The sequence below is a fragment of the Strix uralensis genome, chromosome 21, assembly GCF_047716275.1.
Source record: "Strix uralensis isolate ZFMK-TIS-50842 chromosome 21, bStrUra1, whole genome shotgun sequence".
NCBI classification, from domain to species: Eukaryota; Metazoa; Chordata; class Aves; order Strigiformes; family Strigidae; genus Strix; species Strix uralensis.
The window spans coordinates 2,135,800-2,163,561 of NC_133992.1; the positions used below are offsets into that span (position 1 = coordinate 2,135,800).

The 27,762-nt window shown below is 49.4% G+C and overlaps 3 protein-coding genes and 1 non-coding gene across 5 annotated transcripts in view; 3 read left to right on the plus strand and 1 right to left on the minus strand.

Moving 5' to 3' along the window:
* The window catches only part of LRSAM1 (leucine rich repeat and sterile alpha motif containing 1), a 30,556-nt gene extending 25,720 nt beyond the window's left edge, over positions 1–4,836 (minus strand). Inside the window, exons 1-3 of one of the 2 annotated variants that reach the window (XM_074891019.1) lie at positions 4,769–4,805; positions 1,365–4,404; positions 326–509 (exon numbers count right to left, since the gene is read on the minus strand). In XM_074891019.1, coding sequence (XP_074747120.1) covers positions 326–397 — 72 coding nt within the window. In that variant the 5' untranslated portion in view covers positions 398–509; positions 1,365–4,404; positions 4,769–4,805. Of the gene's footprint in view, positions 1–325; positions 510–1,364; positions 4,405–4,768 lie in introns of both variants that reach the window. The other variant, XM_074891018.1, reaches the window with a different exon arrangement.
* Positions 4,837–4,989: 153 nt separating this feature from the next.
* On the plus strand, positions 4,990–8,370 carry RPL12 (ribosomal protein L12). The gene is made up of 7 exons (XM_074891036.1): positions 4,990–5,148; positions 5,255–5,328; positions 6,234–6,332; positions 7,014–7,095; positions 7,572–7,658; positions 8,076–8,188; positions 8,277–8,370. The coding sequence occupies exons 1-7, from the start codon at positions 5,112–5,114 to the stop codon at positions 8,280–8,282; spliced, it is 498 nt and encodes a 165-aa protein (XP_074747137.1). The 5' UTR covers positions 4,990–5,111; the 3' UTR covers positions 8,283–8,370.
* Positions 6,749–6,877, plus strand: LOC141953217 (small nucleolar RNA SNORA65). Its single transcript, XR_012631884.1, has one exon. It is a non-coding gene; the product is annotated as a small nucleolar RNA SNORA65 (small nucleolar RNA).
* A 7,531-nt stretch (positions 8,371–15,901) lies between the features above and the next one.
* On the plus strand, positions 15,902–27,222 carry ZMYND19 (zinc finger MYND-type containing 19). Its single transcript, XM_074891280.1, has 6 exons — positions 15,902–16,042; positions 16,301–16,360; positions 17,868–17,974; positions 23,405–23,545; positions 24,519–24,699; positions 25,740–27,222. The coding sequence occupies exons 1-6, from the start codon at positions 15,992–15,994 to the stop codon at positions 25,881–25,883; spliced, it is 684 nt and encodes a 227-aa protein (XP_074747381.1). The 5' UTR covers positions 15,902–15,991; the 3' UTR covers positions 25,884–27,222.
* Positions 27,223–27,762: the final 540 nt, after the last annotated feature.

The following is a 27,762-nucleotide window of genomic DNA, read 5'->3' on the forward strand; positions in this document are numbered from 1 at the left end:
TCCTTGGTCGGAAAAAAACCTGGGAGATCTGTAAGAGTGAAGGGGCATGGAGGAGAAAGGAGGGATGGGGTCCCATATGCAGGCTGGCAGGTGGAGGACGTTACATGGAACCACAACGGCAGAGAGGGATGCAAGTGGCACGAAGGGGACCTGTGGATGGGAGGGCAAAGGGACACGGGGAAAGCAGGAATTCTCTGGAATCTCATCAGGAAGATGAACTGCTGTCTTGGTGAGATCAGTAACGAGACTACAGGTAACGCAGGGAACATTTGCCTGGCATCCAGGACTAGACACAGAGAACAGAAAACACCTCGGCACTGCTTACCAGGCACATTTGGTATTCAAGGCGCTTCCGAGCATCATCGCTGGGTTTCTTCTTACGGAAGAAGAGTGGCATCTTTAGTTTTGACTATAGCTCTGTCTCAATGGCACGAATGATCAGCGTAAATAAAGGCAGAGGACTCCGGGAGTATGCGTTTGCTGGGGAGCCTGGACTACAGAACTGTGCTCTAGTAAGTGGGGGAAAAAAAGAAAAAACTCACTGTCTCAGCAATTGTCTTTGTTTAAGCCCTTCTCTGCCTTGATCAAACAGGCAGATCCCAGCACACCTCCATGGTGGAAGCGTTAACACGAGCCGCAAAAGCACTGCTGTGTCTCTGAGACGGGTCAATTGTCTTGGTCATCCCTGTGCAAGATAAATTGTGTCAAGCTGGGACATGTACAGAGAAAGGGGATTGGGTGATCAGGGAAATGCAGGGCCCACTCTAGGACAGGAACTAAAAAAGCCGTAACTATATCAAGAGATCAAGCACCAGGGACAAAACCCAAACTACTTAAAAGTCAATTCTGCCACAATAATTAGTGACTGTAAAATGTTCTAGCATAAAGCTAGGCTAGAAATGTGAAAAACTCCTAATCCTGACAGCAACACAGCTGCCTTCCCCTTCCAGGGCAGGTGAGACTAAACAAGACCCCAGTGCAGTTCAAAATACAGGTAACTGTTTGTAAGGCACCTGATGACTACTGAGTGCAGCAGAGCCTGTCTGGCACATCACACATCCCATCTCAGCCGCTTCCTGGGATGTCATGGGGACCCCAGATTCAGGATGCCCAAGCTAAACTTTGTTTCTCAGCTTTACGGGTTGTCTCAAGTTAACAAAACTTGCTTTCTAGGCAGAAGCAGAGTTGCACGGGAATACTTTCCCCATTTGAGTCACACAGTGAGATTATAAGATTCTGCCTAAACACCTAATAGCTTGAAGTCAGATTTTTAATAGGCTTATAAAACCAAATCACTTTCCAATAGTCAATAACTGCCTGCAAAGCCAAAAGAACCAAACTTCAGAAAAACTCTGACTACAAACCAGAGCCGATCGCTGCTGCCCCAGCCACACGCTGGGTGGGCTATCTGCCCTCCTGGGCACTTAGCAGCTTCTCCCAGGCTATGTGTCTCCAGGTCAGATTGCCACACTCCATCCTGGGCTTACAGGGCAGCCAGACCTTTCCCAAAATGGTGGTTCTGGATCACTACAGGACCCAAACCTGGAGAATGTTTTGCTGTTAATTCAACTGGACTGCATGCAAAGACACCGGCTGATTCAAGTGTAAAGGGAAGAGAAGTTGAACCAGAGAGAGGAAAGAGTGAATCACAGTAAGATGCTTGGTGAAATCAGTGCTGCAGGTGGGTGAAGGGGTAACAGAAACCAAAGTCAGTTCTAGAAGAGAATTCTGGCTCAGCAGGGAGGAAAAGGGAGCATGTTGCAGATTGTGAGGGAAGGGCAGAAAGCTGAGGCTGGACAAGAAATGGGGAGACCAGCTGGAAGTTTGATGGATACCAGTTGGGATGCTAGGAAAAGAGAGATGGGGACCAGCTGAGCAATAAAATCAAGGAGAAAAAGGGGTTCATCTGAGGCTGCATGACAGCAGGGAGCAAAAACTGGCAATGCAGGAAGGCTGAGCTGGGGCTGCTGGTGAACAAGGGCTCACAAAGGGAGCTGATGCAGGCAGGACTGAATCACTTGGTGGTAAGACTGGGATAAAACCAGAGAAGAGCAGAAGAGCAACTGTGAGCCCAGAAGGGGGAAGAGTTGAACCGGCTGGGCAATAAGCCTTGGATTACTGGAGGAACCCAAGGAGCCGTGATCAGCACTGCACGGCAAAGAGGGTGGGCCCAGGCAGGAGCTACAGCTGCCAAAAGTCCCAATCAAAATACACGCCATGAAGCTTGCACTGGAGGTTTTGCTTTGCAGTGACTTTTTTAAACATTGTTTTAATAAGGCATTTTAAAAACAATACAAAATAGTCAATACTTCACCAGTTCACCAGTACGTTCACCAGCAAATGGCACAGCCATACAATGCAGTTCATTTAGTGCTCAGTGAAGCTCATGTGTTGTACATAAAAAAGATGGTTTTCTGACAGCTCTGTGCCTACAAATTAGTCTCAAACTATACTGAAAAGCACCACAGGATACAGCCAGAGATGCTCCTTGCACATGGAGATCTCTGCCAAAAACTAAGCAGAGCTTTATGTAGATAAATTCTTAGTTAAAAGCAAAATATAGGTTCAGTCTTAAATGCATCCAAGCAACCACCCTTCATTTCACTCCAGAAACAAGGAGGCAAGGATGTCCTGTTTCACTGTACTGCTGTCACACCACTCTACTGGAACAAGCTACGAGAGACAGCAGAAGGTGCTACAAACTCATTCTGTGCATTAGAATCAAACTCTCAACAGTTTCATGGCTCTTTCCCTGCCATCCCACTTTGCTATCTTTTTAACAATTTCAGACTACCGAAATGCCCCTCAGACTCACCTCCCGCCAGGAGGGGAGGTAAGAGCAAAAATTCAGAAGATTAAGCAAGAAAGGAAGTTCATTGTCAGGAGCTACAGCTTGGAAACGCAGGAAAGCAATCAAGAGCCATATGCAAGGTCAGACATCACAAACAGAAACAGAAGAAGGAAATTTAAAGATGAGAAACCAGAAGGACAAGGGTGCCTGCAGCAAGATATCCGTAACTTTGCTCTCTGCTCAGGACTTAGCATCCCTGTGTGCCCTCTCACCTTTCTCTATTACAGCTCATTATTTAATTTTCACCCAAGAAAATCCTTTAAGACATGAAGGCTGAAGGACAGGCAGTTGAACAGGAAAAGAATCATACCAGGCGTCAAAAGATGAAGAATCAGAGACTTGTTAAATGGCTTGAAGAGCCTTTAAATGTCAAACTTGCCTTTGTGAAAAGACATGTCAAACCTGCAAACAGCAAAGCTGTGCCTCTCTCCATGACATTGTCTGTATATGCTCTGCTGACCACCATCAATTTTAAGTGAGACTATCACTCAGCAGTCAATAATGAGAAGGGCCTTTGGCATGTGACCATATTTTATAAGATGTAATTTTTATTTATTAAGTTATTGAAAGAACTATCTGTAAGTGCTGGAACAGCACCCACCCTGCAGTGAGTGAGCATCCATGAACTGCAAATCCCACGTCCCAACAGATGCCAGTGGTCTCTGCAGGCACCGGCTCTGCCTCCTACAGAGGAGCAACACACACACAGGGGGAGAAAGGGCAAGGGAACGTCCCCTGTGTGTTTTATAGTCTGTAGCTGTTTGGATGCTGTGAGTAAAATAAAAACAAACCCCTAATTTTACAAACAAATGTAATCAAAGAGAAACAGCAACATGGCTATATAAAAAGACACAAACCCCAGTTTTTAAAACATTCTGGACACCATAAATACAGCATGGCACTGTAACAGACAAGATGGGGGTCTAGAAAGAAGAGAGATTTTATTTTCTCTGGGAAAACTTGCTCAGGAGCACAGCAATGCAGCAGTGAAGCAGTGTCTGGATCTGCGTGGGGCTCCTGCAGAGATGCTGCCTAGTCATGAAGGACAGAGCTGTCACCAGACATCCCTCAGGCAGCAGGGCTTGCTGACTGTGACTACCAAGTGACTAAGAGCGATAGCCGCAAGCCCTGCAGACCAACATGCACTGGAACAAGATTCAGGAAGGAGACAAAAGGTGAACGGCAGCTCTGTAACTTACTCTCCCACAGCACATTTTTTGTGCTGGAGAGCTGTCACAACAGTTGTACCAGTCCCTGTAATCACCAGGCTCTGCCTGATCCTCTCAAGGACCTCCCCTGGCAATGCCTGAAACAAATCTCCTCTCTTCTTCACCAGCTCCAGCTTTGACTCTCAGTCCTCTCTTTCCCTTATTGTCACTATTCTCTTCTTTTTCTTCTTCTCTCTGGGGCTCCCTGCAGTGTCCCCCTCCCAGGTTTCACTCAGCTTCCACAGGCTATCTTTCCCGGTCCTCCTCTTCTTTACTCTTTTATCAGCCAGAATGGAGCCGTTCTGTGCCTGAAGGCCTGAGCGCTGCCAGCACCGGCCCCGACACCTGAGGAAAGCAGCAACAGTGAGCAAGGGCAGCGTCTCCTCCCGCAACAAGCACACCCGCGGCTTCGGGCACCACCTGCTCCCGAACACCCGGTCGCCTGTGCGGAGGCAGCAGAGGCGCCTGCACGGTGCCCTGTGCCTGCCCTCGCCCCTGAGCCCGGGCACAGCCTGAGGGGTCTCACACCCACACGGAGCCTCGGACCCTCGGGAGGAGCGGAGGTCGCCGCCGATCCGCCGCGAAACCCGGCCCCGCCAGGCCCCGCGTCTCAGCGCTGAGAGGAGAAGGGCCCCGCACACGCTGCCGAGGCCCCGGGAACCGACACCCACCCCCTACCGCCACCCCACTCCGGCCCGGCCTCGCTCACCGCTCCCCGCCGCCATGATGCGACACCTCCCCGCCCGCCCACCCTGCGAGGGTCACGTGACCTCCCAGCCGCGGGGACCATCGAGAAAAACAGCCAGAGCGCCCCGCCCCAACCATCGAGTCCTGCCCAGAGTGCCGCGGCAGCGCTCGCGCACCCCCCGGGGCGGGAAGGCCGCTCGCCCCGCCCCGCCCCGCCCTCCCCGGCGGCGGGGCCCGCGCGGGACCGTCCTCTCGCGAGATCTCCGCGGTATATCCGGTGGCCGCGCGCTCCCAGCCCCCTCTCCGCCGCCCCGCCAGGCCGTAGCCAGCCGCATCCGCCGCCATCCGCGCCCGGTGCTGCCGCCATGCCGCCCAAATTCGACCCCAACGAGATCAAAGTCGGTACGTGCCGGGCCGGGGGCGGCGGGAGCGTGTGGGGGGAAGCGGGCGGGCCGTGAGGGCGGGCCGGGCCCGGCGGAGCGAGGGTAACGTGTTGCTGTGCCCGCAGTGTACCTGCGCTGCACCGGCGGGGAGGTCGGCGCCACCTCCGCTCTGGCCCCCAAGATCGGGCCCCTCGGTCTGGTACGTACCGCGGCACCGGGCGGGAGGCCGCGGGGGGCGGCGGCGGCGCGGGGTGAAGCGTGTCCTGGTGTGGTGTCAGTGCCTGGGAGAATCACGGAATCATCCAGGTTGGGAAGGACTTGGAAGCTCCTCCAGTCCAACCATGAACCTCACCCTGACCGTTCCCAACTCCACCAGATCCCTCAGCGCTGGGTCAGCCCGACTCTTCAACCCCTCCAGGGATGGGGACTCCCCCCCTGCCCTGGGCAGCCCATTCCAACGCCCAACAACCCCTTCTGCAAAGAAATCCTTCCTAAGAGCCAGTCTGACCCTGCCCTGGCGCAGTTTGAGGCCATTCCCTCTTGTCCTGGTGCTGGTTCCTTGGCTCAAGAGACTCATCCCCCCTCTCTGCACCCTCCTTTCAGGGAGTTGCAGAGGGCCATGAGGTCTCCCCTCAGCCTCCTCTTCTCCAGACTAAACCCCCCCAGTTCCCTCAGCCGCTCCCCATCAGACCTGTGCTCCAGACCCTGCACCAGCTCCGTTGCCCTTCTCTGGACACGCTCGAGTCATTCAATGGCCTTTTTGGAGTGAGGGGCCCAAAACTGAACCCACTCATTGAGGGGCGGCCTCCCCAGTGCCAAGTCCAGGGGGAAGATCCCTTCCCTGTCCCTGCTGGCCACGCTAGTGCTGATACAAGCCAGGATGCCATTGGCCTTCTTGGCTACCTGGGCACACTGCTGGCTCATGTTCAGCCGGCTGACAATTCACACCCGCAGGTCCCTCTCTGACTGGCAGCCACTCCTCCCCAAGCCTGTAGCGATTTTACAGTGTAGCAAAAGAAACTGATGAGCATGGGGACGGTGTAGTACGGGGGTGTTCTGCTGTGATCCAAGCGATGGGTTTTGTGACATAATGTGTCTTCTTAGTCCCCCAAGAAGGTTGGTGATGACATCGCCAAGGCCACGGGTGACTGGAAGGGGCTGAGGATCACGGTGAAGCTCACCATCCAGAACAGGCAAGCTCAGGTACTGCACGCCAAGGGATGGCTCAGTGGTGCAAGCGCCAGGCACAGGCAGCTCTGCTTGCCCGAACCACGAGCTGAAATCCCGGCAGGGTCGACTCAGCCCTTCATCCTTCCGAGGTGGATAAAATGAGTTCCACACAGCAGATGTGTGGGGGTCTTCTGGGAAAGACCTTAGAATGCCCGTGTGAGCCTTTTGGGTGCCTCTGGCTCGAATCCGGCAGCGGCTCTGTGTGGTGTATGAAGCCTGGCTGAGGGTTCCCAGCCTGTGAGCGATGGAAGGTGTGCTCATGTGCAGATGTTGATTGTTTATCTTGTTGCAGATAAATTGTTCCTTCTACAGAATATCTGACCAGCAGAAAACTATTTCAAGCAACATTAGAAATTACAAAAAAACCTTTTTAACTAATCCTGTAGCCACCTGCCACTATACCTGTCCTGAATTCTGTGGCTGGTATATTCCAGTGGTGAGCTGAGAGGAAGCCCCAGTCCAGGAAGCAGTCCTCTTCTGGTTGTGGGGAGGCCTGTGCCGAAAGGCTGGGAACACAACAAAAAAGCCTTGTGAGCTAACGACAACCCAGTGCTCTGGCAATTAGCTTTCCAGGCACTGACTGCTCAGCTGAGTATCTTCATTAGCTACCTAATTCGGCTTAGAGGGGGGAAAAATTAATCTCTTTTTGTTTAGATAGAGGTTGTTCCTTCTGCCTCTGCTCTGATTATCAAAGCTCTGAAGGAGCCTCCTCGTGACAGGAAGAAGCAGAAAAACAGTAAGTTTTTGTGTGGCTTTAGTTGGGAATGTCTTTTGGGGTTAAGAAGGGAATAGGTACCTGCCTCTTAGATTATGCAGCGTAAAGTGGCAAACAAGTGCAGTGGGGCTGTATCTTGGGCAGCTGTCATTCCTTGAGTGCCAGAGTACGGGCACAGTCTGTATGCCAGCAGAGTTCAGGTTCTTGAAAGACGGGGTGGAACAGCCACCCGCTGCTGCCTTGTCATGCAGTGACCAGCACAGTCCAGAGGGGAGAGAACAGAAAATGCCAACTTAGGGAACAGAGTTATTCCTCTTGTGGGGAACTTTGTGCCCAAGTCTGGGAAGAGGCGTGCTGATCGCAGCCCTGCTGTAGTTGTTAACTCTGGTTTCCATGTGGTTTGGGTGCTGGGAGTGGTGCTTTGCTAATGAAGCACGGGGAACTGGGAAGTGCCTGTGTTTACATGAACTGACTGCTGCTGTTGCTTTCCTTCACAGTTAAGCACAGCGGCAGCGTCAGCTTTGATGAGATAGTGAACATTGCGCGGCAGATGCGGCACAGATCCCTGGCTCGAGAGCTCTCGGGTGAGTGCTGGGGCTGCTCCGAGTGCCTGAGCCAGGTTCTGATTTAATTCTGATCCCCAGGAGGGCCCTGTCGCTGTGGGCTGCTGGTGGAGCTCCGTGTGCAGCTGGGCCACGTGGGCACTGAGCGCCACAGGAACAGCCTTGTGCTGGCTGCTCGCAGCCAGCTTGTACCTTCAGAGGAAGGTCGTATGGGATGGTGAAAGGTACATGTGGTGCTTTCTGGTGCGTTCCTGGAAACAGTACGCTAGGCCTAGCTTAAGTTGCTTGCTGTCCCCTGCTGAAGCCTGTGGCGGCAGCCTGCAAACCCCAGAGAGAGGGAGGGACAGCTGAGGGGTGTGAAGAGTCGAGTTCTCTGTTCTTCAAAGATTTTTTTTTTCCTGTGGTAAAACACTGACAAGCTGTGTCTTCTCACTGCAGGGACCATCAAGGAGATTCTTGGAACTGCCCAGTCTGTGGGCTGCAGCATCGACGGCAGACACCCACATGATATCATCGATGACATCAATAATGGTGCAATTGAGTGCCCAGCTGTAAGTATCCATCTCTGACTGAAACCTGCTGTATTACACTATTTGCTAAAAGACTCTACTAATGAGCTATATTTGCTTCTTTCAACAGAGCTAAGACTGCAGAAAAGAAGTTGCTGTATGAAGGCTCCTTAAGTGTTTTATAGCACCTTAAATACTTAATAAAAGACCCAGTTGTCTGCAAAGCATTGCTGGCTCAATTTGTCCCTGTCCCATGCTGCATGAATAGCAGGTTTTGGCTGGGGACCACCTGCCCAAAGTGATGGTTCTTACACAGACTTTAAAGCAAATTGCCCATTTGCTGCCCTGAAATAATTTGCTTGCAGCACCACTAGAGTTTAGAGAAGTGGAATTGCCTCAAGCCAGCGCTCCAGTAAGGAGCAAACGTTGCTAACTTGTGGCCTGTGTAAAGTTTTGTGAGTTCTGTTCTTGCAAGTGCTGAACATGCAGCTTGGAGCAGCAGGTGTTGCCCTTCATTAAAGTGCTGTAGGGACAGGTCCTGTGTCCCCTGAACCACTACAGCTGGGACACAAACACATTTTGAGGCTTGAAGGTAACTTTGCAGGCTGCCTGCCTCTTAACCTGGTCCTAGAGTGGCCACGTGGGCTTGTGGGATGGGAGGGCTCTGACTAGTCCCTGTTGAAAATGGCATCCAAGGTGTGGCTGTGCAGTGAGCACTGCCAGGGCCTGGAGAATAGCTTTGTGTGCCTGGCAGAGCGTACCTTGGCCTTTCTTCTAGCCCTTTATTACCCAGCGGAACCTCTGGCCTTGGTGGCATTGTGGGTTTTCTATTGTAGAACAGATTGGATTCTTTGCTCAGCTTTTTCTCCTGCCTTGAAGCAGAGGACACCGGATCTTCTTCTGGTGATCGGGACAAGCACACGTGTTCTAGTTTGAGATGGATTTCTTTTGTGCTTTATTTCATTACTGAAGAGGAGCAAGTCTTGATTGCGGGTGGGATCCTGAGGTCCTCTCTGCTTCAGAGAGTTGTCAAGGACCTGGTCTCCTGGTTCCTTGAATGGTGACTGTACCGGGTCTGGCTGGTTTTTCCCTGTAGCAGCCCTGGGGGAGCAGGCTAAGCAAGCCCTATAGCCCCTCTCTGCATCATATTCTCCAGGCCCTGGTGTATTCACTGAAAGAAAAAGCTGTTGGAGTGTTGGTGTTTACCTTTGTGTGGGCATTCTGTAAATCCAGTGTTACTGCTTGTCAAGAAATGGATTCTAAAACCTGGCTGAGCCACAAAACTTGTGTTTAGCAGTGAGTATTTTGCCTGTTTCTGCTAATTGCTGCACCCTGCAGGAGTGGCTGCTGCTCATAGACAAAAGGAGTTTGTCCCACTAATGGCACCTTCCTGAAGGAAAGGCAGCTCGTCTCCTCCAGACAGAAAACCTGTCGGTGAGAGGAGTCTGTGCCTGTTGCTGGAGGGATGCAAGTACAGCTGTTGAAAAGCATGGCGAGGAGAGAGCGCAAGGTTTAGCCTTGCTTATTCAAAATGAGCTTTTCTGGCAAAACCCTGAAGGAGAGCCTTGCAAATGCCATCTTGGGGATCTCAGCCAGTGAGGATGTAAAGAGCCCAAGCTCTGCTATAGCACATGTACCTATTTAACCTCTGGAGAGGTTCCTGTGTGTTTCAGGTTTGATGCTTGAAAGCATTGTACTTCACAGTATTTGGCACTTTTCTCACACCTGAAAGCTCTGTCCAGCTGTTAGTGGTACAGCTGGGGGATGTGGATAGAACCAAAGTTCTCCAAAAATCCTGGGGAAACCTTGTTCTATTTCCAGCAAAGGCTGGGTTTTCCCTCGGGGTGGCACAGCGCAAGGGATGACGTGTGGTCTTTCAGGCCGTGGAAAGCTCTATTAGAAGTGAAGTGAAATTATCCTGGTAATAAGAAGCTTTCGCTGACTGAGGTATTGCTAAAAGCCCTGTTAGCAGCAGCATTATGATTGCAGTTTACTTCAGCCCTAACAGAGTGGCCTGGAAAAAAACCCTTATGAATGTTAATTTAGGTCCATTTTTCCAAAGGTCCCAAATGTTCTGCAAGGTGTTTTCCTCTGCATGGTGGTGACAGTACTTCAATTTTCTTGCCAGTGTCTTCAATTTTGCAAATACTCCTCAAAGTTATTCTTACAGGGCACTACAGCCCCAGAGGAAAACTTCCTGCCTGGAGATCTACTATAGTGAGCAGGACTCTAAAGCAGTGTGCACTGCAGGAATTGGGGGAGGAAAAGATAGTTCTGCTACTACTTCTAGGGGTGTGTAGGAGAATGCAGTATATGCACAATCAGGTCTGCTAAAATTTGTTGAACAGGGTCTGGATTATTTACCAGGATCTGCCTGAGTCCTTTGTAGGAAGAAGGCAGTGCAGCAGGAGGGTGAAGTTGGCTGCAGTGGGGAATTTGCTGCTGCTGTGTGACATACCAGGTGTGAAAGCTGGATGGAGCCACTGTAGAGAACTCAAGTCTCCAAATTCCATCCCAAACTGAATGGGAGGAGGTGTGCACCTATAGTAATGTTTATTTCTAAAATATATGCTAGTAATGTGTTATTTTCTAGTGTACAAGGCAATACAATTCCTAAGCGCTGTAGTTGAAGGCTGCTTAGATGCAGAGCAATTGTGAGCTGGTTTGTGAAACTAAACCTTTGTGTTTGCTCTAGCTTAAGCCAGGAGCATGGCTTGGGCTAAGTCTTCAGTGCGGAGTCACGCCCTAGGAATGTATCTCGTACTGCTTGTGAAGCATAAAACATACATTGTGGGATCTTCAGTGGGATCTTCAGAAAACACCTGTATTTGCACATGATTTAACAACAAACTTCTGCTTTGACAGGACTTCAGTTTCCTCTCTGCTCTGCTTCTGTTGAGGTACCTACTAGTGAAGCAGGTAAAACTTTATGAAGGTGGACCCTGGGAAAGGAGAAGTCTCCTCGCCTGTTCTTGCAAGATCCAAGACGCCAGGTCAGCATCAAGGCCAGCCAAAAGAAACTGCGAATCATGGCGGTTTTCCACCATGGTCCTGCTGTCTGAAATGTTTAATGAAGCAACAACTCTGTAATTTTGCATTGAGCTCATGGCCAGGAGGGAGTTGCCAGGATCTTTGGGGAAAGGCTGGGCTGGCAGTTTAGCAGAGGGTAAGTGGCTGCCGGAGGGGATGTGCAGGTGGAGGAGTTTGGGCTGACCGCTGCATTTATGATTTCTGAGAAGATCCACTTTTGTCCTTTTTTCCCTGATGAAATGTGGGTACATTGCCCTGGTGATGTGAGGGCCATGGAGATTGAGGACTGTAGTGAAATAGTGAAAGGCATGACAGAAATATATATTAGTTTTTATCAAATCAACCAGCCATGGCAGACACCAGTTTTACAGCACATCCCAACATGTGACTGTCAGTGTGGAGGGAGCAGCTGGGCCCTCTTACTAAAGCAAAAGTGACCAAAGCCTGATCCAGGTGTCCCCAGAAATTGCAGTTCCCTGTGGAACCCGTGAGGTTCTGCCTGCAGTTATGGATCTGGCTGTTCCTTTACAGCATGGGCTGTATCTTGGGCAGCTCTGCCCATGGTCCAGGCCCTCGCTGGCCTGTCTCAGCTGTGCAGCCTCTTCAGCTGGTCGAAGCAGAAAGCAGGAGAGTTTGTGGCTTTGCTCTTTTGCTTGCTTTTTTCCTGCTGTTTGTAGGGCTTTTTTCTGAGGCAAACAGGGGATAAAAGAAAAACATGGCTGGAATCCCAGCCACTTGCCATCTTGAATTCCTCAGTCTGGAGTTGACCTTGTTTCAAGCTAGGCACACTGCTTGGGTGCTCTGACCCAGGGGCAGGTGTGGTTCCCCATGCTCTGTAACCTGTCACCTTCCCCACCTCTCAAAGGACATGGGTTGCAGCAAATTCTGATAGGGTATAGGGGGGAAAAAAAAAATCTGTGTTGGGTGGTCAGAGGCTGCAATGGGGATGTGGGGTGGTGGGATCTCTGTCCTTGGAGACACACAAAGCTCAGCCTGATGCTGTCCTAGGCGAGCTGGCCTGGCTGTGTGCTGGGCAGACGGTTGGGTCCCTTCCAGTCAAATTACGCAGGGATTCTGCGACAAAGCTGCACAAGTGTTTACACTGCCTGAGGTATGAAAGCCTGGCAGAGGACTGCAGCACCCCTTTCAGCAGCAATTTTTGTTTAAAAAGGCTTAAAGTGTTTGTTGACCCTTCCACTTTGGTGTGAACCCTGAGAGGCTCAGGAGCTGTCAGCCTCATGGGTGCCCAGGGCTGTCCTCTGTACCAGGACACATACACTGTGGGTTTTCCCCCACTTGGCAGTGCTGAAAATAATTCAAAAAAGGATTTATTTTGCTTAGGAGCAATTCTCTTGGGGTAGGATACGTAACCTTTCCCATGCTACCTTAGGGCACGTGTTCTGGTAGAAGGGATGTACTGCTTGGAAGTACTGCTCTGCCAGTAATTCATTTTTTCCAAATCAGGCTTCTTAAAAGGAGGCAAAGGGCTTGATAAAATAGTAACAACCTACATTAACTTCACATTTAAAATCCATCTTGTTCATAACTGGGTTTGTTCCTACTCTAGTGACCTGCACCTTCAGGAGAAAGGAGGGAAAGGGACACTGAGGAGCACTGAGCCCTTCCCAGGAGACCTTTGCTCTGGTGGCATAAGGGCTTTGTGCACTTTAAGGAGAACGAGCTTTCTCATTTCCCTGAGACAAAATGGGCCTTTAAAAAGCCAAATCCTTGGGATTCATGTCTTCCTGTGTTACAAAACATTAGGACTGACAATCTCAACTGTGTTATGGTTTGGTGTAGGGTACCAAAGGCCCACAGGGCCAGCTTCCCCCCTGCCTAGGACGCACACCGGTGGGGGGAAAGGCAGAGCTGAACCCAGCATCGCCCAGCGGGTGGGTGCCTGTGGGGATGCGGGTCCTCTCTGAGCTTGTGAGCAGCGTGGTGGGGTGTGAACCGCTCACTAACGGGGCTCCTCTGCTGTTTCTGAAGCCGGCGGGTCAGCCGGCGTGGTGGGAGGCAGGAGGAGTGTGGCTGTGGTAGCGGGGCTGTACTCTGGCTCTCGCTACCGCCCAGCCCGATGGCACGGTGTCCAGCCAGCTGCGAGTGCGTCTGTCCCCACGAGTGGGAATTTCATGGCCCCCCTCTACCAGAAGACCATGGTACTGGGGAGATGATACCCTGCCCTTTGCAAAGGGTGCAGAGCTGGTCTCCATCCATTGCCTCTGGCCCCATCCGCGGCCTCGGGAACACTGTGCCCTTCTGCGATGTCCCTGAGGGCAGGGGACCACATGGAGTGGGCGGCATGGGAAGTACGGAGGGTGTCAAGGGGTGGAAAAAGGCCCAAATAGGAAACAGAGGTTTTTCTGGCATAAAGGCAGGGAGGAGCCTGCTTTCTGGAGGACCTGTAGGCAGAAGCTCTGACTGGAAATGGGGCTCACCTCCACGGTGGGCTTCCGAGCACTTCATCGCCCCTCCTGGGGGTCAGGCAGGCTGGTGTCCCAAGAGGTACCAACAGCAAACTTCCAAAACAGAGGTAACCCCACAAACCTTGGGGGCTTTGTTGGGGAAAGGAAGATGGAGAGAATCCACTGGGCTGAAATCATGAACCCAAATTGCTGTGATGCCCTCACATACCCATGCACAGCCCAGAATAACCCCCAGTGCTGAAGGGGCTGGCAGTAACCTGCTCCCAGGACAAGCCCTTCACCACGGGGTGACCTCACAGTAGCATTTTGCGAGGCCCCAGGTCCCCCAGGGCAGCAGGGCTGGTTGCCTTCCCCAGCCAGGGCCTGGCAAGTTTGGGCACCATGGCCCACGCCTGGGATCTCATTAACCCCCCCCCAGGCAAACCTCAAAGCATGTCACCATCACTGGCATCGCTCTGATTTTCTCCTTGTCTCAATCTCTTCTCCCCACCTGCTGAATAAACCCCCTGATTTTTGCTCAGTGGTTCCAAACCACCTGAAAGAGCGGTGTCGTGAGGAATCAGAGCACTTCCCACCCCGAGTGAAGGCCCTGTGTGCTGTGAGAGATGACTTTGTAAAAGTCACTTGTCTCCCTCGTTTGAGCAGGACGTGACATGCCGAACACCAAACACCCAGCTTGTGGCAACAGCAGTACCACGGGCTCTGTTTTTTCTTTCAGATGTATGGCCACAATCATGAAAAGCCACAATCAAAAAACTTAAGGGATCCCCCAATAAATCAATGTGTATGTGCATTAATTCACTGAGTCTTCCTTTCCAATTAACAATTAACCTTGAGAATTTTCTTTTTTCCCTTTAAAAAGCAAAACATTCTTTTTACCATCTAGCTATTTTGTTTCAAATTCAATGCCTCAATTGACTTTTTCATGAAACACAATTCTTTTTGCCTATCCTGTTGCAAAGGTTCACCTCTCTGGTTCGCTGCTGTGACAAAAAAGATCAGGTTTGTGCCCAGATTGCGGGGCGCAGCGCTTGCAGAGTTGGGTACTCCCTGCGTCTTGCGGGTCAACGTGCTGATGACGGACTGCTCCAAATAACTTTGTGTGTTTAATTTCCCTGGTCCACCATTACAGCCTTAAGATGCACCTCTCTTCTGTGGGACTGCTCCATCACAGGGATGAAAGATTCAGAGAAGTTTTCCAAGATTCAGCTTTAGATTTAACGTTTGTCTTGTTGTTTCTAGCAGTGGGTTAAACCCGCTGTCCTTGTTCACGTTCTTCAAGACGTAGTTGTCCTACTCTGCCCTAGAGATTTGTAATTCTGTACATAGGAAGCTCCTTTATCAGCGCTCCTTGCCCGCTTTATCCATTTCTTTGCATTTTGAGTTCCCTCTGTTGCACCTTTCGAGCGTTGTTGACTGAAGAAGCCAACGCGTCCATCAAGCGAACGCGGCCCCTCTCGATGCATCTGCCGTGACGCGCCCGGCTCCGGCGGCGGGGTTTGGGGAGGGAAAGCTCTGCAAATCCCGCTCCCCGAGTTTTGGGAGGAAAGGATCAACTTTTGGGAGCTGGCAGTTTTCACTGTCGTTGAGATGTTGTCGCAGCTGGATCACGCAGTCACCGTGCCCCATCCTGCTCACGCCAGGACAAATTCCCCAAGAGCGACATGTCCCCGGAGCCCCCGGCTCTCTCCCCAGCCCCCTCCTATCCCCCGCGCCGTGCCGGGGTGTCGCGGGGACGCCTGGTCCCGGGGACCCCCGCACCCGCCGCGCTGCTCGGGGTTGGGGGGGGGGGGGGAGCGGCGTTTATCGCGATTGGCGGGAATACCCCCGCGGCGCCCTCCCGCCCTCAGCGGCCCACTCAGCCCGGGTCGCCGCCGCGGGGAGCACGGGAGGAGGAGGAGGAGGAGGAGGAGAGCCGGGGGCTGCGGAGAGATGCCCGTCCCTCGGGCCAGGCCTCGTGGCCCCTCAGCGGGAGGCGGGCACGCGCGGCCCCTTTAAGCCCAGCCCCCCCAGCCCGCGCTCTCCCGTGTTGGCGGCACAAAGCTTCCCGCGAACGTGACGTCACCGCCCGCGCCTCCCTCTCCCGCCCGCAGCCCGCGCCCGCGCCCGCGCCCGCGCGCGGCCCCCTCTTCCCCACGTGACCCTGCGCCGCGCCGCCCGCCCATTGGACGAGCCGGCGGCGTAGTAGGAGCGACGCGCGGGCGGCGCGGGCCGCCATTGGCCGGGCGGCGGCGGGGGGGAGGTGGTGCGGCGCCCCGCCCCCCTTCCCCCGCCCCCCCCTCCCGGGTGTGCGCGAGGCGGCGGCGCGTGGCAGCGGCGGCGGCTCCCGCTGGCGGGCTCGGAGCGGCGAGCGCGGGCGGCGGCGACCCCGGCCCGGCCCGGCCCCGCCATGACCGACTTCAAGCTGGGGATCGTGCGGCTCGGCCGGGTGGCCGGCAAGGTGAGCGCGCGCCGCCGCCGCGGCCTGAGGGCGCCGGGGGGGGCGCGGCCGGGCGGAACGGGCCGGGCTCGGCCGCGCCGGGCGGAGCGGCACGGTGGGACCGGGGGCTCGGGGCTCGGGGTCCGGCCGGGAGCGGTGGTGACGGGGGCCGCGCTGGGGGCGTGGGAGGCGCGGGCGGTCCGGCCGGTGCCGCCGGGAGGGGAGGGCCGGGCCGGGCCGGGCGGCCGCGCTGACGGCGGGGGCCGCGGTGTGTTTCAGACCAAGTACACGCTGATCGACGAGCAGGACATCCCGCTGGTGGAGAGCTACTCCTTCGAGGTGAGGGGCCGCGCCGCCTGACCCCTTCTTCCCCCCCCCCCCCCCCTCCCCCCCCGGTGCCCCCCCCCGCCCACCCCCCCCCGGTGCCGCTTCTCGCCGACCCCGTCCCGCCCGCGCTGCCCGCGCTCTGCCGCTGCTCCGCGTTAGCTGCTTTATTTTGGGGATTCCTTCACGCGCGGTACCGAACCCCGCTCCGCTGTACCCCGCGGACCGGCCGCCAGCCCCCCCGCTTCCCCCCCGCCGCCTCATGAGGGCACCGGGGCCCCTTTGCCGTCGCCTCGCGGGCCGGGGGTGCCTGCGAGGGCTCTGCGGCGGGGCCGGTTTGCGGCGATCCTGGGGGTGGAGGTAATTGCTATCTTTTGCTGAAGGTTTTGGGGTTTTTTTTTTCCCCTTTCTGTGTGACATGCTTAAATAAAACTGCTTATGGAAGCGTTCTGCCCCCTAACTGCCCTGCTTTGGGGAGGAAAAAAAAAGTTTGAAATTATCGAAATACCCATGTGAATGATTTCCAGCAGGAAAAGTTCTGGGTTTTCGTTGTAAACTAGCATTAGTTTGAAACAAATTCACTTATTATGTAGCTTTTTGTTTTCAGCTTTCTATCTTTTTGAGAACCGATAACTTGTCTTGCCCTGTTTGGTTTGGCAAACTAAAAATTTTCACTCTGCACGTAGTCTTGGATGAGAAAAACTTCTTTTATTGTAACTAACTATAGGACCAGAAAAAAGTGTTTTCTCTTAACATCCACTGAAAGAGGGTAAGTGAATTCTACCAAAGCTTTTGAAAGGGAAAGAATTCTTGATTATAAAAATTTTCTCAAACAAAGGCTTTTCTGGAGGAGGGACCACCTCTTGCTCAGTGCCTGCAGCGCGGTGGGTACTTCGGAGCTGCTCTGAGGAGTTTCAGTGCTCTGGCAGTGCTGCCACCACAAAACACCGTGTTTGCCCATTGCTGCTCTGTGGTAGCTGGCCGTAAGCGTGGACAGTCACTGGGAGCGGTGGGACACTGCCCCTGGATGGTCACTGGGAGCGGTGGGACACTGCCCCTGTCCTGAACTTGTCTAGTCCCTGGTACCAGCCATGAGCATTAGCACCAACACAACCTTGTGGCCTGGAGAAAAGAGGGCAGGAGCACTCCTTTCACTATCAACCCTTAATTAAATTGGTGTAAAGCAACACTGAAAACAAAGCCTTGGTGACTTGCTGGTGGCTGCACAGAAAATCTGCACCAGAGTGGAGAATGGATCCTGGCCCTACAGGCTGGTTGCTGTTCTTTGTCCAGGCAGGACTCCTGCTGTGCCCAGGCTCCTTTCTTCCCTTTCCCATCTTCATAAACAACAATAGCAGAGCTGGTTGGTTCCCCTAGGAGGTTTGAAACAACTCAAATTCCATTAAGGTCAAGTGACCTCTAGGAGACAAGTGTTAAATATTGGGTCCTTCCCGTATCCGAGTGGAGCATGTGCTCTGCTACTCCGTGTTGGATGTTCTCACAGCCTATCCCTTTTCTCTAGGCTCGAATGGAGGTAGATGCTGATGGAAATGGTGCTAAAATATTTGCTTATGCGTTCGACAAAAATCGTGGAAGGGGATCCGGCCGACTCCTGCATGAGCTGCTTTGGTAGGTATCGTAAGGAGAGCGAAATACTTTAAGGGTTCGCTAAGGTGGAGTTTGCTGCCACCAGCTTGTATGTTGTTTATTTCTCTGCCTGTAGTATTTTAAGTCTTCTCAGGAGGCTTGCAGCCACGCTCAGTTGGAAACCCAGTACAGGGGGTGCCCGTAGATCTTACTGCAGTTTTGTTTTGCACTGAGCCTCCAAGTAGCTCAGTCTCTGTAAAAACATTATTCCCAGGGAAAACAGCAGTAGGTGAGTATTTCTCTAGTACACATTGTTTAAATCTGAGAAATGCTACTAAAACTTCAGTTGGGAATGGGGGAGCAGGGACTGGCTCCATTTGTTAGGTGCAGACTAACCTTTTGAGGCTTGTTTTTGTTTTTTGTCCCGTGATAATCAAGTACGTTTTATTGGCACCAGTGAGAACTGGCAGAGCACTGGAGAGAGATAGAACCTCTGATAACTTAAAACTGTGGGGTTTTTTGTTCGGCCTTCTGGAAAGCTGCCTGAAGTGATGCTGATGATGCTTCATATCAGCTGCTACGTCTTATTTTCCATATTCTAAGAATCATTGCTTGATATCCTTTATATCTGCCAGTTTAGATTCAGAGGCCAACTTGCTTGTGAGAGATTAGTTTATCCAGTGAGCTAATACATTGCTCTTTCTAGTTATGTTCATGGCTTTGTAGAAAAGATGTGGTATGCTAAAGAGAACTTTCCTTTTAACAGCTTTTTTTTGAGAAATTAAAGGTGTTTTCTATTCAGTTCCATAAACTGTACTTGGAAGTCACAGTGCCCAAGGTACAGCTGTGCTTTCTTTATTGTTCCAGGTTACTTTTTATTCCCCAAACCAGTCTCTACACGAGGGGAGGGAGGCAGGAAGAATATCAGAGACTATTGTTGTTATTTACAATCTGCTCATTAAATATAGATTTTAACCTTCATCTGTTAATGTTTAATCTTGTTGCACATACAACTTCAAAAATTATTACGAAGTTGGCTGCAGTGTGTGGAGTAAATCACTGTCAGCTACTGCTAACTGTGAACCTCATACAGTAATAATTGTTGCCTGTAAGTAGCACTAAACAGCACCTGAAAATTATTCCAGCTGACTGTTGAAGGCTGTGTAGATGATGATCATCCAGCTGTTTGCTTATTACACAGCCCAGTCGTTGCCTCTTCTGGTTTGTTTTACTTAAATTAGGAAATAATTCTGTCGTATTCAGTTAGGTGATTCAAATTGTGTCACTCTAGCATGCGCTGGTGTTAAAAAATCTTGAGATTTTGTGTGTAATAGGGATTTTTGAAAGTCACAAAGGCAGCTTGTAAATTGTCAGGTGAGGAGAGCTGCTGTCCTGAAGTTGCAAAGCCAAATTCTTCAGCTAGAAAACACAAAATATTTCAACTGTTTCTGTAAATTCAGCTTGATCCTTCTGAGGGTGTACGTTTTGCTGTGATCTTTAATTACAAGCTAACACAAGGCAGGTTAGTATACCTTTGTGACTGAGTCTCCTAACGTCTTCAGACAGTCTTTTGGCTACGGGTGCTATGTGGTTACTGCTCCTCCTAAACAGAGTAGGCACATTGCTCAGTTTTGCTTGCCTGCGCTGGGGGCTGCTCTGAAAAAAAATGGAAATCTGTTTTAGTGGCAGGGTCTCCCTTTGCAAGAAGGAGTAACGCTGAAGGTTTTGGAGCCTTTGAAAGACAGGAGAGATGGGCAGTAGCAGTCATTACTCTTTCCAGTGCGTGTCTTACTTCCTGGGTAAATTAAAAACAAAGAACTTGAAATCCTGCAGGTACAGGAATATAATTTAACTGTTCTCCCCTGAACATGCCCTAAAAAATCACCTCCCTCTGAAAAAGCTAACCTGATTGTGCGCTTCTGGTTTCAGATGAAGTGAGTAGGCATGTGTTGGATGCTATTGCAAGTAAAGCGGTGTTAAATTTTTTTAATTTTTATTTTTAAATTTTGCTAAGCAGGTATCATTGTTCACGTGGTACGGCCCTCAAAATAGGAAGCTGGTAACGACCAAAGCTGCAGCAATGACAGGGACCTTCTCCTGCCGACCTCTGCAGAGTGCGAACTGATGTACTAAATGGGAACCAAGATTTGAAAAATACCCGTGTTTGGTGTAAATATTCTTTCCGGAAAAACTTCTTGCAGCCCCTCTTGTGCTTGCTGTGTTTCAGGGTGGACTGTTAGCTCCTTCAAAGCAGGAGTTGAATGTCTCTGGCTCGGGACCTGCAGAATAAGTCTGTCATCTTCTCGCCCTGTTCCCTGTATAGAAATCCCAGCTTGCTGTATTTTGGCTGGGTGTAGTGATGTTCCCTGAGGAATAGCAGCATCAGGAGATTACTCATAAGTATCACTAACTGCATGTTCAAAAAGACATCTAAGACCTGATTTCTTTTTTTCTTTTTTTTTTTTTTTAGAGCACTTACCATCATGCTGCCTATAATCCACTCAGTTATGGCTCCTGTTGACTTGAACTGCTGCTGTCTGTGCTTGGCACTTTTATTACAGGCCTCACTTCTCAAGTTAGCTGCTGAAATACAAAAGGAACAGTATCCAGTTAATTCTCTGAAAAGTTTTGGTTCAAGTGTTTTACCTGACATCTTGTAGGAACTCTGGTGTGGTGGGGGAGGTAGAAGCGAGGCTCGCTCTTCTCTGTTCCCTTCTGCAAGGGAGAAGGCAGGTTCTTCTGTGAGCTTGTCCTTCACTGCACATTTCTGGTGAACTTGTGGAGATGGTCCATGCTGCACACTTTTGAAGCATAGGTCTAGGGAAGGGGGTAGTGTGTGCTTGTGCGTTCAGAGGTTGCTTGACTGTATGAAGAAAAGGGACCATCCTGAATTTGCCAGTGCTAATTCTGGCCTCTCAGTCAAGTGGTATCGTTTTAGCACTTTGACCAGTCATCAGCGAGGCCATTTCCACGCTTACTGTAAGACCTTTGTCACTTGAGGTACTAGAAGAACCAGCAGCAATGTAGATGAAGGTGCATTTTTACAAAGTGAGGAAAATGGGCTCGCTGTGCTAGTGAATTTTATCAGTATTTGCTTGTGGGGGGTTGTGGGTGCTGATCTAGACTTCATAGGAGCAGTGGTAGGTGCTACTCTGCTGTGACTTCCTGGTGTCATGAGCAGTCTCGTAATTCTTCCCCAGCTTCAAGCTTTCTTAAACTTAATTACTCGAGCGTGTCCAGAGAAGGGCAACGAAGCTGGTGCAGGGTCTGGAGCACAGGTCTGATGGGGAGCGGCTGAGGGAACTGGGGGGGTTTAGTCTGGAGAAGAGGAGGCTGAGGGGAGACCTCATGGCCCTCTCCAACTCCCAGAAAGGAGGGTGCAGAGAGGGGGGATGAGTCTCTTGAGCCAAGGAACCAGCGCCAGGACAAGAGGGAATGGCCTCAAGCTGCGCCAGGGCAGGGTCAGGCTGGCTCTTAGGAAGCATTTCTTTGCAGAAGGGGTTGTTGGGCGTTGGAATGGGCTGCCCAGGGCAGGGGGGGAGTCCCCATCCCTGGAGGGGTTGAAGAGTCGGGTTGACCCAGCGCTGAGGGATCTGGTGGAGTTGGGAACTGTTAATGTTGGGTTGATGGTTGGACTGGATGATCTTCAAGGTCTTTTCCAACCTAGACAATTCTGTGATTCTGGGATTATTTAATCCATTTCAAAAATTTTTCTTAACTTGGTCTTAGATTCCCCTGCTCCCTTTTCCCCCCTTCCCTGCACAGTTTGCTCTTGCTCTGAACTGTCTCTTCCTCCTCCTCGATTCCTCGTTCATATCTATCCCATCTCTCTTGCTGACGCTTTGTCCTGGTCTCAGAGAACCTTGACTCCTTCCCCGCCTCCATATCTGACTGATGTTCACCTTCATCCATTTGGGTCCATGTACCTCCTGGGTTCACACTTTACCCCTCAGGCTTCCTGATTTCCTTTGCCAGACCCTCTGGTAGCTTTGACAACTCAAAAGTAGCTTTTCTTTTTTAGGGCCTGTCAGCAGACTCCTTTCTGTAGTTTGTTTGGTTTTGCGTGTTGTTTTTTTTTTTCCAAAAGGAGGATTTTATTCCTTTAACCTTCAAAGGGGAGAGCTGCTCCTTGTTCTGTGGAGGCCCAAAAGACTCCCTAGCAGGACACTCCACACTCTTTTCTCATGCAGGGCTGCTGCTACAGGAAGACTTGCTTTGCCTACTAACTAGAGTGTGGGTTGTGTAAGTTTTGGGGCATATGTGAATTGCAAGTGTTTTTCTTTCCCCCAAGGTATATAATTTAACCATACCTGGATGGGTTTTGATAAAACAAAAGACATTTTTCACTGTCAGTCACATTGAAATGAATTTCCCACTTCTGCTGGATAATGTTAGAGCTTTGTAAAGGGCAAGAGTGTGAATTTTTTAACTTGGGCAAATCATACCTTCAAAATTGGATGAGCCATTTGAACTGAAATGTTCAGTAAACGTTGAGCAGGAAGCAGCACCCAAACTAGACTTGTGTAAAGTTGGAAGTAGCTGCTGGAACAGTCCCCTAGAAGGAAATGCTGGGTAACCCTCAGACAGTGCTCTCGGTTTTACATTGTCCTCGGTTGCTGCCAGTATGTTCTCTGTGTGCTGTGAAATTAGTCGTGGCATAGCAAACATACCGAGACACAACTTCTGTCCCAGCCTTACATTTCAGGTGGGATGTGGATTCCTGCAGGAAGTGATAGGGAAATTTGTCCAGGCATAACAGTGCTTGACAGTGAACTTGATACTTCATGAAATAAAGGAGAGATGAGAAGAAGGTGGAGTGGAAAATGAAAACAGGCAATAGGGAGGAATGTGCAGCCATCCTCCTCGCCAGTAGTTCTGCTTTGGTTTTGAGCAAGTTTCAGATGTCTCTTGGTCAGCTGTGGAGTTGTTGCAGACTTTCTATGTGTTAACAGGCGATTAGAGTCTAAAAAGCATTTGCATACTTGGTGAAGCTCCTGTCTGTTGGTTGTTAAGAGACATTTCTTCATAAACAGCAAACTCTGTGACTTCATACCAGTGCCAAACTTGCAAGCATAAATATGTCTGATAGAATTTCCTGTTAAAATAATAAAACAGTATTGGAACCTTTCAAGTCTGTTCTGTGGAACACAATAATTACATAGATGTTCTTGTAGTAACTGGAGTAGCAGTCTCTGGAATTTTCTTTGCAATATGCTTACAATTACACCACACTTGTCTTTTGATTCAACTCATTTATAATGGAAATAACCTCCTGGAACAAGTCTCTCTCTTCCGGGAGTTAATATATCTGAAGACACCACTGTGGTCTGTTGGCAACTCAAGTTTTATTGTGACTGTTTCAGTGACAGCAGGCTCGAATGCAACATACCTTCTGGAATTAGTGTGGTTCTTTGCTTTTAGCTGTGGAGTCTTGTTCGTCGCTGACCTTCAGGTTGGTTTTGTCTCCTCCAGGGAGAGACATCGGGGAGGGATTGCTCCTGGATTTCAGGTGGTACATCTGAATTCAGTGACAGTGGACAACCGCCTAGACAATCTGCGCCTCGTTCCTTGGGGATGGAAACCCAAAGCTGAAGAAATCTCTAGTAAACAAAGGTACGTCCGTATCTGGCAGGGGGTTGCCATCAAAAAAAAAGAAATGGTCTTAAATTGTTGTCTCCGTCCTTTAGTGATTTTCATCTTGGCAGAGCCTTTTTTTATTTGACCCTGGGTTACTTACACATCCCTGTATGTCTTGGCTTCCTCACCTGGTGAATGGACTTAACGCTCACCGTTCGTGCCGGCTGTGAGGGGACCATCTAACCCCATGGCATTGTCACGTGGAGGTCCTGCTGTGCCAGGTGTTCTCACCGCAGTGAAACAGGAGGCCTGCCTTCCCTTCCACTTGAGTGATGGCATCTGGGCACGCTGAACTAAGCCTGCAGATTCTACTGGCTTGTGGCTCTTGTTCTCAGGCACCGGAATTCTAACACAACCTGTAAAAGCTAGCAGCTGCAAAATGCTTACACTTGTAATCGTGTATTTGGGTTGAAACCAGAACGAGTTCCTGGGATCAGCTTCCATTGCCTTTTCACTAGTAGGTTGTGGGAACTTTCTACATGCCATGTTGCACTATTGCTAATCAAAGCACATCAGACTCAATGTCAGGATGGATTTGGTTAATCTGTGATGTAACGCAGGCGTGTTCATTTGTGGTGGGAGACCCATAGACTGAACGTCACACTAGACACTTATTTTGAAACACTTGCAGCACCCGTAAGATAGGGATGTTCAGAGCTTATTAAACTGATTTTGAGAAAATGTACTGAATGACAATGATGCTCGACTTTGTCATTTACACGGAAATAATTTTGCTTGATGTAAATGTTTCTTGATAGATACTTTTTAACTTTTTTTTTCATTTAGGCTAAAATAACCCTAAAAATATGCAATATGAGGAGTGTGTAGTCTTAAGTTTAACAGGCCAAATACAGCGTTAATCCTACTTACTTTATTAATTAATTTGGAATTGATTTCCCTATACACTTATTACAAATTTATGGACCAAATTTGTACTTGTTTTTTACAGGGAACAAAGTCTGTATTGGCTGGCAATCCAACAGCTTCCTACAGATCCTATAGAAGAGCAGTTTCCTGTACTGAATGTAACACGATACTACAACGCTAACGGGGATGTTGTGGAGGAGGAGGAGAACTCATGCACATATTATGAATGTCACTACCCCCCATGCACAATGATTGAAAAACAGGTGTGTTCAAAAGAACTGAAAGTGAGCATGTGATGGATTAGGCCACTATGTGTGTCCAGGGATTTGCTCCTTAAAATGGAAAGCTTTACATGTGCCATTCAGTTGCTAAAAGTGATAGTTCTTTTTAACCCGGCTTTTATTTGGCATGAATCTGCAGGCCCTATGATAATTTTCTGTTTGAGAGAATGTAGTTTTGAATTGGAACAGTAAGTGACTTAGTGATTTACTGGGAGGAGTGTGATTTCTGCAGAGTGTACGAAAAGACAGGTGGAAGCATTCCTCTAGGGACCCAGAGCTGGAATGAGCAAGCAGCTGTATGAGACAGGAGAAAGCATTGTAAGATGTTTTGGGCAGTAGTGGAATCAAAAAATAACATGCTTAACCTTTGATGAGAATAGGGTGAATTTGGCCTTTTTTTAGGGGAGAGCTGGGAGGAAAGCTCGTTCTTTGCCGTGGGTAGATGAAATGAAGCAACATACGTAGTCAGAGAATGGCAGAGAATGAGATGTGCAAGGGCTGTGCCTCTTTGTCAGGCAGATGTCCTTATCTGTGAATAAGAAGGGCTTTTCTTGTGATAACAAATGGTGAGAAGGTTAAAATCATTGTGTTCCACTTTTCTTTGGGGAAGGGAATGTTTGCAAAAACGGTCTTAAATGCTCTCTTCTTGAGAAAGAGTGAGCTTTACCTTTTCTTTGGCTCTGCATACGAAAGCTTCCTGGATAACTGCAACTTTGGCGATGGCTGAGCTTGTGCAGCCCTCCTGATCATTTCTGAATTTAAGATGTTTGTAGTTGAAAACAAACTTAAGTTGACAAAACAGTAGCGTTGTGAGAACAAATGTGAAGCACTCGGATGTTTTGTCTATTACACCCATTCTGCAAGAGCAACTGCAAAACCTTTGGATACTCTGACACTCATGGTGGGATGTTCATATTTGTGCTAGGTCCAGAAGGCCTGAACATAAACCTACTTGGGAGGTGATGTAGGGGTGCTCCTTGGCACTGAGCAGGCTCGCTAACGCTGTCTTGTGTTCCTCCTAGTTACGTGAATTCAACATTTGTGGCCGATGCCAGGTAGCGAGGTACTGTGGGTCACAATGCCAGCAGAAAGATTGGCCTGCTCACAAGAAACACTGTCGGGAGAAGAAACGGACCTTCCAGCAAGAGCTCGGACCAGAACGATGACCGGGTGGCACAGGCCTCTTAGCAGCAGGATTCCTTCTCAAAGGCATTGGACTCTTGCTTTTGCACAGTAATGACAGACTGCTTATTGAAGCCAGAGGCACTGAAGAAGAAAAAACCCTGTGATGCTTGAGCAGAACGGCTGACTGGACTAAGCCAGCTCTGACTGGTGCTGTGGAAAGGGATTGGGTCTACCCTTCCAGTATTATATTCTCAAGCAAAAAGACTACTGTGGAGGCTCCAGGCAGGAAGCTTCTCATTATTTATATGTTAATACGTTTGTAAACTCATGTACAGTTTTTGTTAGAAATTCTTGATAGGACTCATTAACTGTAATGTTCAGATGAGGACACATTGTTGGCCTAAAAGCTTAAAAAAAAAAAAAGTCATGTAGCAAAAGCTTTTCCTCCCATGTGGCTAGAAGTATCTGTGGCAGTGCCGAGGCCAGAAGGCAGGCTCTGACATCAGCAGGTACTCTGGAGAACTCTGCATGGAAGTTTTATTTAAAAAAGAAAAAAAAAAAAGGGCAAACAAAGTAAAGGTTGGAATGAATCATTGTCTACTCTCTAGCTTTCTCCCGTTCCCTTCCAGCTGCTTTCAGAGCACAGTCACACTTGGACGTTGGCAATACCCACTCAGTAGGAACCAGTGCACCAGAAACTGGAGCGGAGTGTAGGGACCATCTGGGATCTGTGCATACAGGCAAGCTACAGCGTGTCGCTGCCTTCAGAGAAGGGCTGCTGGAGATTGTGCTTTAAGCAACCAGTATTTTTAGAAAGCTGAATTAGCTTTCTTGTTATGAAACCTTTGTATATAAAGTAGTTGTAGGGACGCTCAGGTAGTCAGCTGTGTGTGGATGTGGTTGCCCTCGTGGCTTCCCCGTAAGCATAGCAAATACTATAGTGATGTGCAGATATGTTTAAATGATCTAATATTTGGTAATTTGAGTTATTTATTCATTTTTTAAAGAGATGCCATCAATCCAAGAATCACTTTTGATTTTTTTTTAATGTAGTAATGAGTAAAAATAATATGGGAGGAGGATTTGACTTGCCAAGTACACGCTTGTTTTTCTTTTCAGACATTTTGTCATGCATAAGCTGAAAGTTTTTTCTTTTTAATTTTTGCCTTAGAAATATAAGGAATATCAACTGAGTTTCCTGAAGAACTAAATGGATAATTTAGTGTCAGCTGTTAGTCTTGCTTCACAGTAGAAGAATGAGCTGCTGAATGCTTAATGCAGAGCCTTTCTCGGAGTGCTTAGTGAAATATAGGTGTTTTAAATTTTTTTGTAAAAGCCGTTAATTTTAATTTTTCAATCAGGATTCACTTTGCCACTTCATGTTGCAATGTTGGTCTTACTTGTATTCAATTTGCTAGAAAATTGAACTGCTGTGGACTTCCAATATTACATTATGTTTCTAATATCTGCACAGGAAGTTCTTAATTGTTAGTATTTGGGTGGGTTTTCGTACTTTGGCTTTAAGCATCTTAGGAGATATCAAAGAACTTCTGAAGCTTCCTGCTGGAAGTTCACTTGGTAGGCACATTGTCAAGTTGCAACTCTTAAGTCATGGTTCTACTGTAACTTTTCTGTTTAGGCAGTCTAAAATGCCCTTAAGTGTGAAGAAATCAAGCAGGACCTAATCAGATTTTCCTGTAATGGGTGATATTTTTTTTTAAGGAAACATTCAATTATTTGCTTTAAATGAACTGTACAGTTTTTGATGAATATAAAATGGAACATAAGGAAGATTTTTTTTTTAATTGGAGGTAATCCATTGAAAAGAGCAGAAATATTGACTCTTTTTTTCTTGCCTTTTTAAAAGGCTGCTATTTCTCCTGCCAATTTTCCATTGTATCACCACTAATCACGTTTAGC